At 41.4% G+C, this 12,433-nt stretch overlaps 1 protein-coding gene across 15 annotated transcripts in view; it reads right to left on the bottom strand.

Moving 5' to 3' along the window:
- Nucleotides 1-4,507: 4,507 nt before the first annotated feature.
- nr2c1 (nuclear receptor subfamily 2, group C, member 1) overlaps nt 4,508-12,433 on the bottom strand; it is a 131,739-nt gene continuing 123,813 nt past the window's right edge. For all 15 annotated transcript variants that reach the window (XM_069908331.1, XM_069908324.1, XM_069908325.1 and 12 more), the window contains one exon: nt 4,508-7,415. In XM_069908331.1, the coding sequence (XP_069764432.1) occupies nt 7,241-7,415 (175 nt within the window). In that variant the 3' untranslated portion in view covers nt 4,508-7,240. The remainder of the gene's footprint in view (nt 7,416-12,433) is intronic.

Consider the following 12,433-nt stretch of genomic DNA (forward strand, 5'->3'; position numbering starts at 1 on the left):
ATTTACTGCTGTTCCCCCTTTCATCAGCCCGAACAATGCTGGTTCCCATCCCAAATGAGTTTAAATCCTCCCTGACACCTATATTAAACTTGCCCGCCAGGACATTGATCCCCTTTGGGTTCAGATGTAACCCATCGTTATTTTGTATCAGTCATACTTTCTCCAAAAGAGATATCAATGATCCAAGAATCTGAAGCTGTGCTCCCTGCACCAGTTTCTCAGCTATTCTTGCCCTCGCGAGAAAGTGACACAGGCAGTAATCATGAGATTACGACCTCTGCTTCTCAGCTTCTGGCAGATCTAACCAGGGCATCTCTCAGGCCCAGTGGATCTAGTAGAAGGAGCAGCACCACACCACAATCCGGAATCTCAAGCCCCAATGGGGACACTGATGGCAATCATCTTTCAGAAAGGAGACGTCAGAACACATTCATTATATTACCAATTCAGGAAAAACTTCACAGACTCAGTGGAGAGGAGGTCATGGAACATCCTCAAATTCAGCTATCCTCAGAAATTCCTTCCGGACCTGGTGTGTAACACAAAGGCACACAAGCAGTGATCCTAATCTGCACCTCAACCATAGACACAATCAAAATATAGAAAAGGGTCAGGCAAGGAATCCAGAGCAGGCTTGCAGGAAGAGTGAGAGACTTGGTCATTCACATTTGAAGATCCGTCAAACTCCATCTATCCTTTAGAGCTACCATTCTCAACCTTTTTCGTCTATGGCCCCTGAGGTCTCTGGGCTCCCTTCCCCATGAAGCAGTCAAGCTCTGTTGGTTTACTGGTCTCGTGCCGACGACATAAAAAGCAGAAGAAATATTTTATGATTTCAGTGTGTGGCTCCCATAAAATGTGCTGTGGCCCCCGGGGGTGGCGGAGGGGAGGGGAGGGGGAAAGCATACGACTCCCGTTGAAAATGGCTGCTTCAAGGGATGCAGATATTGATACATGTGCAAACTCAGCAATCAAGCTCTTTCACTTTAAGTCAATGAGAGTAGCCTCTGTACCATCCTGCCCCTTGCATTACACCTCTTCCTCTGTACTTCACAACATCCAAAAGACCCTGAATTTTGACAGCCATTCATTCCATTACTGTACATTGTTACATTCAATCTCTAATTTGCTATGTAGCTCTGTTGCCAACACTGTGATCCTTGTTACTCCCCCCTCTGTTGTTTTAGAGGCTTCCCCTCAGTCTCAGCCCCTCCGTGCCTGGTAACAGGACTCTAGACTGTGCTCCTTCCCCACGGCGCCCTTGCGTTGGCTGTGAATCCCTCAGCACCTACTCCTGCAGCCTGGAATGTGCCAGTCGGCAGTGTTCCCTCACCAACACCATTACGTGCTGGAAGACCGATAGGTTCCAGGCACCCCAAAGGGCGTCTTTTACCCAGTTGATTGTCTTCCAGCAGTCTAGATGTCTGTCTCTGTGTGCTCCCCCGAGAATAGCCGTAAATCAAGAGTCCTTTGTCACACTGAAGCTGGGGATGAACTGTGAAGAAGACTATTGCATCCTTCTCTACACATACCGAGCGAATCCAGCCTGCAGAGGTGCGATATTTTTTGATGTTTGACTTCTCATTGGTCAGGATGGTAACAAGGCTGGAATGGGTGCATGGATGGAGTCAAGGCTGCTCCCATCAAGGACAGGGTGAGCTTCTGTGGACTTCCAGCAGAAGCAGATTGCCTCAAACCTTGAGGAGTTCACTTCCATTCTTAGTGAGGGTGGCTCATTCACCAGCAACCTCCCTCCCACCCACCCAACTACCTTTTTGTGCAGAATGCACAGTTGCTAACTTCCCTCCAATCTATAGCCTCTTTTCCCACTGGAATTAACAGGGAAGGTACTGGGACAGGGTCCAGTGGAAAAGGAACTCTGTCCAAACACCAGCTTCAAATAAAGTTATTTCACACCAGGGATTCTCCGCCTATACCCCTACTCATATCTCTGGTGTCAGTTGATGTTGGGGTGCTGATAAAATCACTGGAAAAGGGACAGCAGAAAGTCACCCGTTTCCAGTTGAAGGTAGAACACTCCGATCCCTGGGGATGTTGTGGCCCAGTGGAAGCAGCACAAAGGGCTTCCTATCCAATTAACTGGGATGCCAGTGGAAAAGGAGATAAAGATTGCTCATCATTTTCTCCCGAGTAAGACTGACATCTAGTCTTCTGTGTTGCAACGTGTACAAAGGTGGTCAATTGGGCCCCGAAGGTTATTTTTACATAGGAAATACTGCATCTCTTGGGGACCATCTTTACCTTGACCTTTTCCAGCTTCCAACATAACTGATAATTCTGTGAAGTTCTCTTCCTCACTCCAGTGCCATCCTCGATGGCTCCCCCGAGAAGCGGGGCTGGAGTGAGATGAACCTTTGCTGTTGCTGGTTGGGTCCATCCACTGCGGGAAATGAATCAAGTCAGCCCCCCCCCCCCCAATCTTATATATACCCAATAACCTGTCCTCCACAGCAACCAATTCCATTTATTCACTACCCCCGGGTAAAGAAATTCTTCCTCTTCTCCATTCTAAAGGGGTAGCATTGCTGTTCTAGCGGTTCTCGCACTGTCTGCAACGAATTTATACGTTATCCCCCTCTATGTGTGGGTTTTCCCCAGGGGCTCCAGTTTCTTCCCACCATTCAAAATGTACTGGGATTGTAGGACAGTTGGGGTATTTGGGTGGCACAGACTCATGGATGAAATGCCCTGTTACCGTGCTGTACGTCTACATTTTAAACATGTAAATTTTTTTTTAAAGGATAATTTTATTGTTTGAGGCTGTGCCCTCTGGTCCCACACTCCTCCACATCTCTACCATGAACCCAGTAATTCTTTCCCAGCTTTTCACCTGGTCCTCGGGTACACCGGGTCAAGGGATTTCTCTACCTTTATGCACTTTGCATTTGGTGAAAGCTCCCCAGAACAGGAAGCTGTCTAGGGTGCTGCTACAAAGCAGCTCCAAACTGATTAAAGGAGTTCTGCTTTTCTGACCATAAATAGCCAACTTGTCCCATCAAAGTGTTTTGACAGAATGAACACCACCACGATACTCTCCAAATTCAATTCAAATATTTGTTCCTAATTTTTTTTTTTACATATACCAGTCATTAAAAAAAAGTTCACAATTAAAACACTCTGGGAATCAATTTATATTTAACTCAATTGATTCATAAAAACTGTAAATTACCTTCTGTAAATTATCTACAATGTGCCTCCCTCCATCACAACTGCTCTTCACCGATATGAATGGTGTCACTACCAGGTCTGGTCTGGTGTAGGTTCTGCAGGCAGATTTCCCAGCAGAGAGGACCTCTCCAAATCTCGGATGAGTGCATTTGTTCACATTTTCATAAGAATTCATAAAGTGAGGCAGGTAAATTCTAACAGTTTCATGTGAGACTGTAGGTTTTGCTTACAAAAATCAACAATAATGCTGGAGAAACTTAGCAGGTGACAAAGGGTCCAGGCCTAAAACATTGGTCACCCTTTACCTCATGTGGATGCTGTGTGACCTGCTGAGTTTCTCCAGCAAGTTTGTGTATTGCTCGAGACCCCAGCATCTGCAGGCTTTCCTGTTTAACTACTTAAAGGTAAAGATTCCATTAGTGTCACGTAATAGAATGAAACATGCATGAAATTCTTAAACTTTTGTCTACCGTAAGGCAGACAGAGTCATCCCTTTGCCCCTCACACAAATCTACAGCACCTGGTGTCCCTGGGCGGTCGGTCTCCCCTCCGAGTACTGACCAGGCTTGAGCCTGCTTAGCTTCCGAGGTCAGGCAATCTCAAGGGAGTATTCAGGCTATTTGTTCCTGTTACAGCAATCCACTGTTTTATTTATGAAATGAACTCACCGTTGATGCTGATAATGGACACCTGATGCACTTTGATTCACAACTCAAGTTCTACAAATATTTTTCTGAAAGCTGCTCTTCGAAATCTTTTAACTACTGACCATATGGTAAAATCATGGAGATTCATTAGGAAGACAGATGATTATACTGAAACACATTAAATTCTTAAAGGGCAACATTGTGAGAATTGAGGGCCAGGGATGATAGGTTCAGAATCAGGAGCTAGCCATATCTAATGGAGGAGAAACTCCTCTGGAGGGTTGAGAGCCTTTAGAATTCTGTATCCCAAAGCAGAGCTGCTCAGCCACCGTGTATTTAGCGAGATCTACCTGTGGACTCTGCAGCATTGCAAGGATGGGGTGACAGTGAATTTAAGTAGATCACACACAGATTAAGTGAAGGACAACGTTGATTTCACCACAAGCCATGCTGAGAGATTCACCAGCGGCGTGAAAATGCCTCTTAATCATGCAAGGCCCAGTGGGGTTTCGTGAACTGGAAATATTGAACCAAAATCCTCATGCTTCCAGTCTCTGCGGTATTTTGCTTTTTGTACAATAGCTACTGATTTCCTGAAGAAAATCACTAACAAAATACAGAAAATCCAGTTCTAGTTTTACTAAGGTTTTATCGCACACAAATACACACAATTTGTTCTTTGCTGCTGTTTTTAATACTCAGAATCTTATTGCCATCATCCTAACATGTAGCTATATACAAACAAGAAAAACATCACAGATTTCTTCCCAATAAAATCAGTTACAATTTGTTTAAAAAAATACAGCCAAAATAGAATTTACACTCGTCGTCTGATTTCAAGACATTTACAGGTGCATTTATACAAAAAAACACACTGGAGGAAAATTTGAGGGGGCTCACTGAGAGTATAGACACTGAGCTATCACTGGTCTATGCTATACACACATGGAATGGAAATCACTTCAAACCAAAGAGCACACTATAAGCTACACTCCATTTTGCGACACGTTGCTTTAACAGGCCAGAACTTTGTATCCTCTAACACACGAAAATGAAACCAAATTCTCGATTGTCATGGCAACAACTAATTATCAGGTGCAATACCCAAAAGCGCTGAAGAGATTCAGCAGGTCACACGGCCTCCACCTTGATTAAGGACCCACGCCCCAACGCTACTTACAGTGGATGCTGTGTGACCTGCTGAGCTTCTCCAGCACATTTACGCACTCCACAACCCCAGCATCCGCAGTCTTTAATTAGCAGGTGCTACATTTCCTGGTTATCTACATTTCTAGGTGTTATTCAAGGAATAGAATTGTTCAGCCTTTAGTCAGTTTTCTGTGGATGAATCAAATGGTGCAATTTCAAATTACTGCAGGGTTGTGCCACAGCCAAGCTTTTCTGTAAGAAACACACAAATGATAGAATCTAGTAATTACATTGACCATATTCGTGAGTTGTTTTTTTTTGTGAATCAGCCCTGAAAGGAAAAGATAACACTTTTAGAAACATACAAGCCATGATTGTGAACTGCACAGGGCGAATGGATGGGAATGGGGATGGGGGGGTGAAAGATGACTTAAAGAATCAGACACAAATATGATTTTTAAATTATATATTTTCTTTTTATACAAAATAGTCAACTTAAGTTATCCTGCAAAAGCTGGTGAGAAAGCTAGCAAAAGTCAGAGGTTTCATTTGATACTGTTTCAATTTCTGCCCCACCTGGCTTCACAAACTAAAAAAAAATAACCCTCACCCTACCTTCAGAAACAAAAATACAATGCAGATTCTGACTTGATAAAAATCTGCAGCAGATAACGACTCCTGAATGGGAAAAAGGCTTCCTTCAAAAGGGAGGAAAGTAGTTAGCGAAAGAAATCCAACACAGTTACAGGTGCTGCCATCTCTAGTTCCTCAATACTAGCATTTTTCAGTTCTGAGTGTTTAACAGGACATTATATAAAATTCTAAAGTTGAATATTGTAAACCACAATTCGTACAGAAAACATGTATTTGCAAATGACATTCCGTAAAACGCAGTGATGCAGGTAAAATTTCCACCGTAGTGCAGAAAACATGGCGCAACAATAAAACCGGCTGATACTGCACAGACTAAATATCTAGCAACCATTTTCAATTGACTGGAATTTGAAGTCAATCACTATATTCAAGGAGATATAAGCACAAGGAAAACTGTGTTCATCCCAATACTGCTGGGTTTTTCACCCAAGAGGCTCTTTTCCAGAAAAATGTTAAAATATCAACATTTATCTTTTTTTTGGACTGTGAGGTCTGCCACTAGTATTCTTTGTGCAAGTAGGGATGTCTATTTGTCTCCCTCTCCCTGCTAACTTACAGATTCTATGGTACATTAATGGTCTTTAAACAGGATAATGGCTGAAAAATTACATTCTGTGAGGGTAGAAGAGGGTGGTGGGGAAAGAAAGTGGAATATTTAATGGGAATAAAACTTTGCATTGATGTTTTCTCGACAGCTATCAAAGTGCTACAGTAAATTTTTATACAGCTGCATTTTTGTTAAAAACATCCAATTAGTTAAATTTGCTTCTTTTTAATTAGTACTTCTGTGCGTGACTTCATATAGAAGCGAGACTGTTTCCTCCGTATGTCTACTAGTTGGGCCTAGTTGGCCCAGGTGCTTAGCCCATTGACGATTAAGTTTGCTTCAATGCACTGATTGTTATGAAACTCTACAATGGACAGGATGACTAAATCTAACATTTTGCATGGTAACATTGCAAATATAGTTTGTCTCCTCTCCTGGTTTTCCCTGTCTTCTTCCTCTTTTAAAAGAATACAGATGTAATATCAATAAAATTAAGCTACCAGATACAACGACATTCATTTGATAAAGGACAATTTGCCAGCTATTCACATAGTTGCTCAATACTTGCCCAAAAAGGTGTCAGGATCTACATCTAAATGTTGTGCTATATACTGGAACAGTCTCAGACATGCAACATTGGTGCTTTATCAATATGTTATTGAGACATTAAACAAGCCCATTGTTCTCAAATGACTGTTTAGTCAAATACAGTCCTATAAAAATTTTTAAAAAAAAATCAGGGTAAACAAATACTGTGAATGATCCTGGCATTTTCAACTCAAGCTGTACACGCATTCTGCAAACTGCAGAAACTAACAATTTAAAAAAAAAGAGGGCTCATTCATGGTCATTTTTTTTATTACAACTGCTATCAAGCACAATTCATCAATGAAAAATATTCACAGTCTATTCCCCATGAATTGTTTCCTTTCATTCTCTGTTAAAGACTACCCCGTGACTTTTTGTACATGAACAACCTGTGATTGTTCCTCATTGTTGAAGTGAAGGCGAAGTCATCTCCAACAGGTTGCTGTGATTGTTCATTGGTGTTAGGTCACACTGCAGACCCTGTGATTTGACTGTTGTACTCTGCAGTTTCCATTCGCAGGATGTAAGGGATTATACTGTCAATCTGCACATTTCCTATTAGTCCAGCAAAGAACAGTTCTTCTGTGATGCCAGAGCTCATGAGTCGGAGTGCAGGCAATCTAAGCAGCAGCCTTGATAACCTGAAAAAAAAATACAATGCATCTTAAGTTTGATGTGTCGAGGAATTCACATTCACTTCAAATCAACGGACAAATCTTGCAATGCTGCTTTGTTGAATATACAACAGCATTCTCCATTTCTATGAAATGAAAATTTAATTGTTGAAATAAAAGGATTCACATGACACAGCGATATTTAAGTATTTATAAGCATATTTATGTTCAGATATCCCATGTAGATTACATTTTTGAGATGGGGGGGGGGGAGGGCAACAGTTGCAAGAAGACAAATATTTGCTGGCAACTGGTGCCAGCTCAGTATGTTGGTTCCTACACTGGCCTGAGCATCCACCTCAAAACAGGAGTCATCTCAATCCATGGGAATATCCAAAAAAAAGTTAAAATGGCCTGAAACAGCAGGAAATCAGTGACCAGGCCTTCCTCAGTTCTGCTGATCATGGAATAACTGCTGATTATCACGCCCCAATCTTCATGTCGTGTTCCACAACACATCACACCCGAATGAAGAAAGAGGCTTTGGCTTTGCATTGGACTGGCAGTACAGCACATTTGATGGTGGAAATTTCCCCACGCCAGGCAGCACAACACCATTACAGCAGCAGCATCCCAGATTCAAATGCGGTGCTGTCTGTTAGGAGTTTGTGCATCCTCCCCAGGTCTGCATGCGTTTCCTCCAGGGGCTCTGCTTTCTTTAGTGCAGTCATGTGGAATGAAAGTGACATCTATAGCTGCATCTAATCAATGCACAGCTCCAATTAGAAAAGAAACAAAACATTGCAAGTGCACAATAGTCCAACCCAATGGCAGAAAGAAAAAAAATGGGAACATTTTGGACAAAGCTCTTGACAATAGGATACAGCTCCAGACCTCAATTTCTTCAGACTTTCCTTCAGCTGCTTTAATTTGACACAAATGTGCAGTTCACGCAGCATATGCAAGTAAAGGGTAACCAACATTTTTGCCAGAGCTTTTCCTCAGGAATAACACAGACGAGTTACCAAAGCAGACCACTTCCTGCCGAAGAGCCCAGCCCCAAAACCTTGGTTACCTGTTATTTCTTTTGGTTGCTGCGTGACCTGCTCAGTTTCTCCAGCACATTTGTAGACTGCACTTGACCCCAGCATCTGCAGATTATTTTGTTCGATTATGATTTGTTTTTATTTTATCTCCCAAAACCACACAATGTGGGAAATACCATGGTGAGCCACAATTACAAAATTATGAAACTGTATTATCATAAAAATTATTGTTTAAGGAATTCAATAACATCCTGGTTTAATGTTTGAGTTTACCATTTGCAATTGGGACTATTTTCATTTCATGGCATTGTTATCAATGAAAGGAAGTGGTTCATCACTGGAGAAACTGCAACTACTTTCTGGGTTTGGACCTTTCCATCCAGCTCACTGGGAATAAGGGGAAGCCTTTTGGACAACAGGGAGAGTCTTTACATCTACAATCTATGGTTTAATAAGACCAAAAGTGATCTGCAGCACAATTTTCCTGCTTACCATATTCTATATTAGCCTTGTCTAGAGAGTTCTCAGATTGAACACTGAGATCTCAACAAGTGTTTCTGGCAATATAGTCCAGCAAATGTGTGCTGCACTCTTTACATGGGTTAAGGTAAGTTTTCTAAGATATGGTATTCAGACCAACATTATATTGCATTAGAAGTGTAACTGAAGCAAGATTTTCTCCCCATGGTAAAACAGTTCTCTACTTACAAAGATTTAGATGTCATTCTTTATCCATAGAATTGCTAAGTATTATGATAGTGGAACTGGGATACACTGGAACTCTCATTTCCACTTGACCTTCAGTCTTCCTGGCTATTCACTTTGGCTGTACCGCCATCAGCAATAACCCGTCAATTGGAACTTGCCCTCTCCCACAACCGATCAACGTTTCTGTAATTTTACTCCAGAGTCACTGAGCTGTAGAGCATAGAAGAAGGTCCTCTGGCTCAACGTGTCTGTGCCGACCAAGTTGGCCACCTGAGCTACTGTCACACTTGCTTGATGACACCATTTTGTGCCTCACTTGTAAACTTCGAGTCATTCTCTATTGTAGTATTTATCACAAAAAATATAATGAATATTGCATGATCTTCTCATTCCTATTCAAATTTATCCCACTCTCCATTACCATCATCCACATTATCTACACCAAGTTACTAATTCCCATCTCCTTCAATAATTTGTCTTCTGATTCATAAGACTTGAATGTAAAACTTATCAGGTGTATTCTGGAACAACACGTAAACTACATGCAGTTTTTCATGAAAGGCGTTTAACAAATCCACGTTAGCTCGAACAAGTTGCAAGATCTCAAAGTGCTCACTTGGTTTCCTGTTAGATGACAATAATTTGTCCTGTAGTGTCATATTTGTAATTTTGCAATCTAAGAAAAACATGGAAAAGTTGGCTGAAATAGCTACAAATTCCTACGATTTTCTTCAGTCCATGGTCCTCGGATTTTGTCCATCATTAACACCACTTTTTTTTATATAAAAAGCTGTTTACTTTCTTATATTAACTATCAATTTCCAGACCTACATGTATTATTCACATTCCTGGAAGATCAGGTTTAGTAAATAATTCTTCATTGAAGTAATCTGTCCTGGTCTTATCTTCATTTGTAGGATGCTCCTCATTTGGTTCTAAGAGCCCGTGTTACTCATATCAGCCCCTTTCCATTTTAAAACTCCAAAGCTTCACATACCCATCAAACATTTTGAAGCAACGACAGTCATGGATCAATGAAGGTCTCTGGATCTAATTTACACAGGCATCCTAAAGGATGTAATTGAAGTTATAAAAGAATACCAGCTGAAGTTAAAGTGTATGACTTTGAGAAAAAAAACATTAATTGACCTGTGAGGAAAATGGACAAACAGTAGGAAACAGGGGAAGGGATAACAGATTGCTATTCAAATGAGCAGGATGTGATTTGGAGCACACGGAAAGATCTATGTGAGATCTATAAAGTTCACTGTGCTGAAATATATTAAAGACAGGATAGAAAGCCATGTATCTAAGATTTACAATGATCTGCTTTGTAAACAGCATTCTTCTTGGAAGTATTAAATTCCAAAATGATATCAACAGCTTAAGGAAATTGGAATAAGTGGTAAAGGGATTCAAAGTGTGCAGTCTTCAGCTTTGATAGCAAAAAGGAAGGCAATATCAGAGTTTGATTTAAATGATTAAAACCTCAATGAGTTTTTGTATCTATAGAACTTGGAACAGAGCAGCACAGGAACAAATCCTTCAGCCCACAGGTACCAAACGATGTCCAAATTAAGCGAAAACCCGACTGCTTGGCTCCTGATAGATATCCCTTCATCCTTATTCATATTCATGTGCCTATCCTTCCACCATTACTCCTGCCAGCCCATTCCAGACACCCCCCACTCTCTGGGTAACACATTTGCCCTGCATATCTCCCTTAAACCTCTTCCCCTCACCTTAAACAATTACATGGCCTCCAGAGTGTGAAAGTTTTGCCTTGGGGAAAGATTCTGACTGTCCACTCATGATTTTATACACCTTGATCAGGTTTCCTCTCAGCCTTTTACACTTTAGAGAAAACAACATGCTTGCTCAATATCTCCCTATAACCTACACCCTCTAAACCAGGCAACACCCTGATAAACTTTTTTCTGCCCCCTTTCCAAAGCCTTCACAACATCCATCCTGAAATGGGGAGATTAGAATTGCACACAATATTCCAAGTGCAGCCTCGCCAAAGTTTTATATACCATTAACATGATCTCTTAACTTTTATACACCCAAGGAAGACAACCTTAATAAAGGTTTCTACTTGTGTGGCCATTTTCAATGAGCTATAGACATGAATCTCAGATCTCTCTGCACATCAATACCTTTACGAGCCCTGCCATTAGCTGTATTCCTTCCCTTTACATTTGACCTCCACATCTCTTGCTTATCTGGATTAAACCACATCCATCATTTCTCTGCCCATTTCTGTGACTCATTTATATTCTTTGATAACCCTTTAATTTTCCACAACACCACCAATTTTTGCATCATGGGCCAACTCATTAACCTATCAAAGTCATAAATATATTAATAAATAACGTGTGCACGCAGGAGTCCCTGTGGAACACCACTGGTCACAGGCCTCTAACCCGAATACTGCCTTCTACCACTACCCTCTGCTAATTTTGTACCCAAACCATCAACTTGCTGTTGATCCCATGCATCAGCACCTTCTGTCTACAATGTCAAGCACCTTACTGAAGTTCAAGTGCACAACATCCACTGGGCCTACCCTCAATCATCTTTGCCACCTCCTTAAAAATCTCAAATTGCTAAGACATGACAGAAAGCTTCGCTGAATGTCCACAATCTGCCCATGACTTTCCAAATGCACTTGAATACTGTCTCGAAATGTCATTTCCAATAGTTTCCTTTCCATGGATGCAAGACCTACTGGGCTATAATTTCCTAGGCTTTTTTTCCTTCTTGAACAAGGGTAATATTACCAACACTCCATTCCTGCCACAAGTGCGGGTGCAAAGATCATTATCAAGGTCCAAGAAGCTCCTCACTTTTTGCCTCTTTTAAAAATGAGGGGAAATTCACATCAATCACTTCTCCACCCGAATGCTTCTCTGAAGCTCAATGGCACCTCCTTCTTGGTCTCAAGATGCCCAGACACAAGCAATCTTCACATTCAGCTCTTAAACACTATCGATATCTTTCTCCTTGGTGAACACTGATTTAAAGTATTACATTGAAAGGGACCAATATACTGGCGGGCAGGTTTGCAAGAGCTGTTAGGGAGGGTTTAAACTAGTTTGGTAGGGAGGTGGGAATCAGAAATGTGAGTGCAGAGATGAGGGCAGAAGGTCAAAGGCACGATGCTATGTGTTCTGAGTTTATGGCAGGGAACAAAGCATAAATGTAGCCAGTTAGAGGAGTTGAAATGTGTCTATTTCAATGCTAGGAATAAAGAGAATGTACAGAGCATGGATCAGTATGTGAAACTGT

Source organism: Narcine bancroftii, chromosome 13 (assembly GCF_036971445.1).
Source record: "Narcine bancroftii isolate sNarBan1 chromosome 13, sNarBan1.hap1, whole genome shotgun sequence".
In the NCBI taxonomy this organism is placed as follows: Eukaryota; Metazoa; Chordata; class Chondrichthyes; order Torpediniformes; family Narcinidae; genus Narcine; species Narcine bancroftii.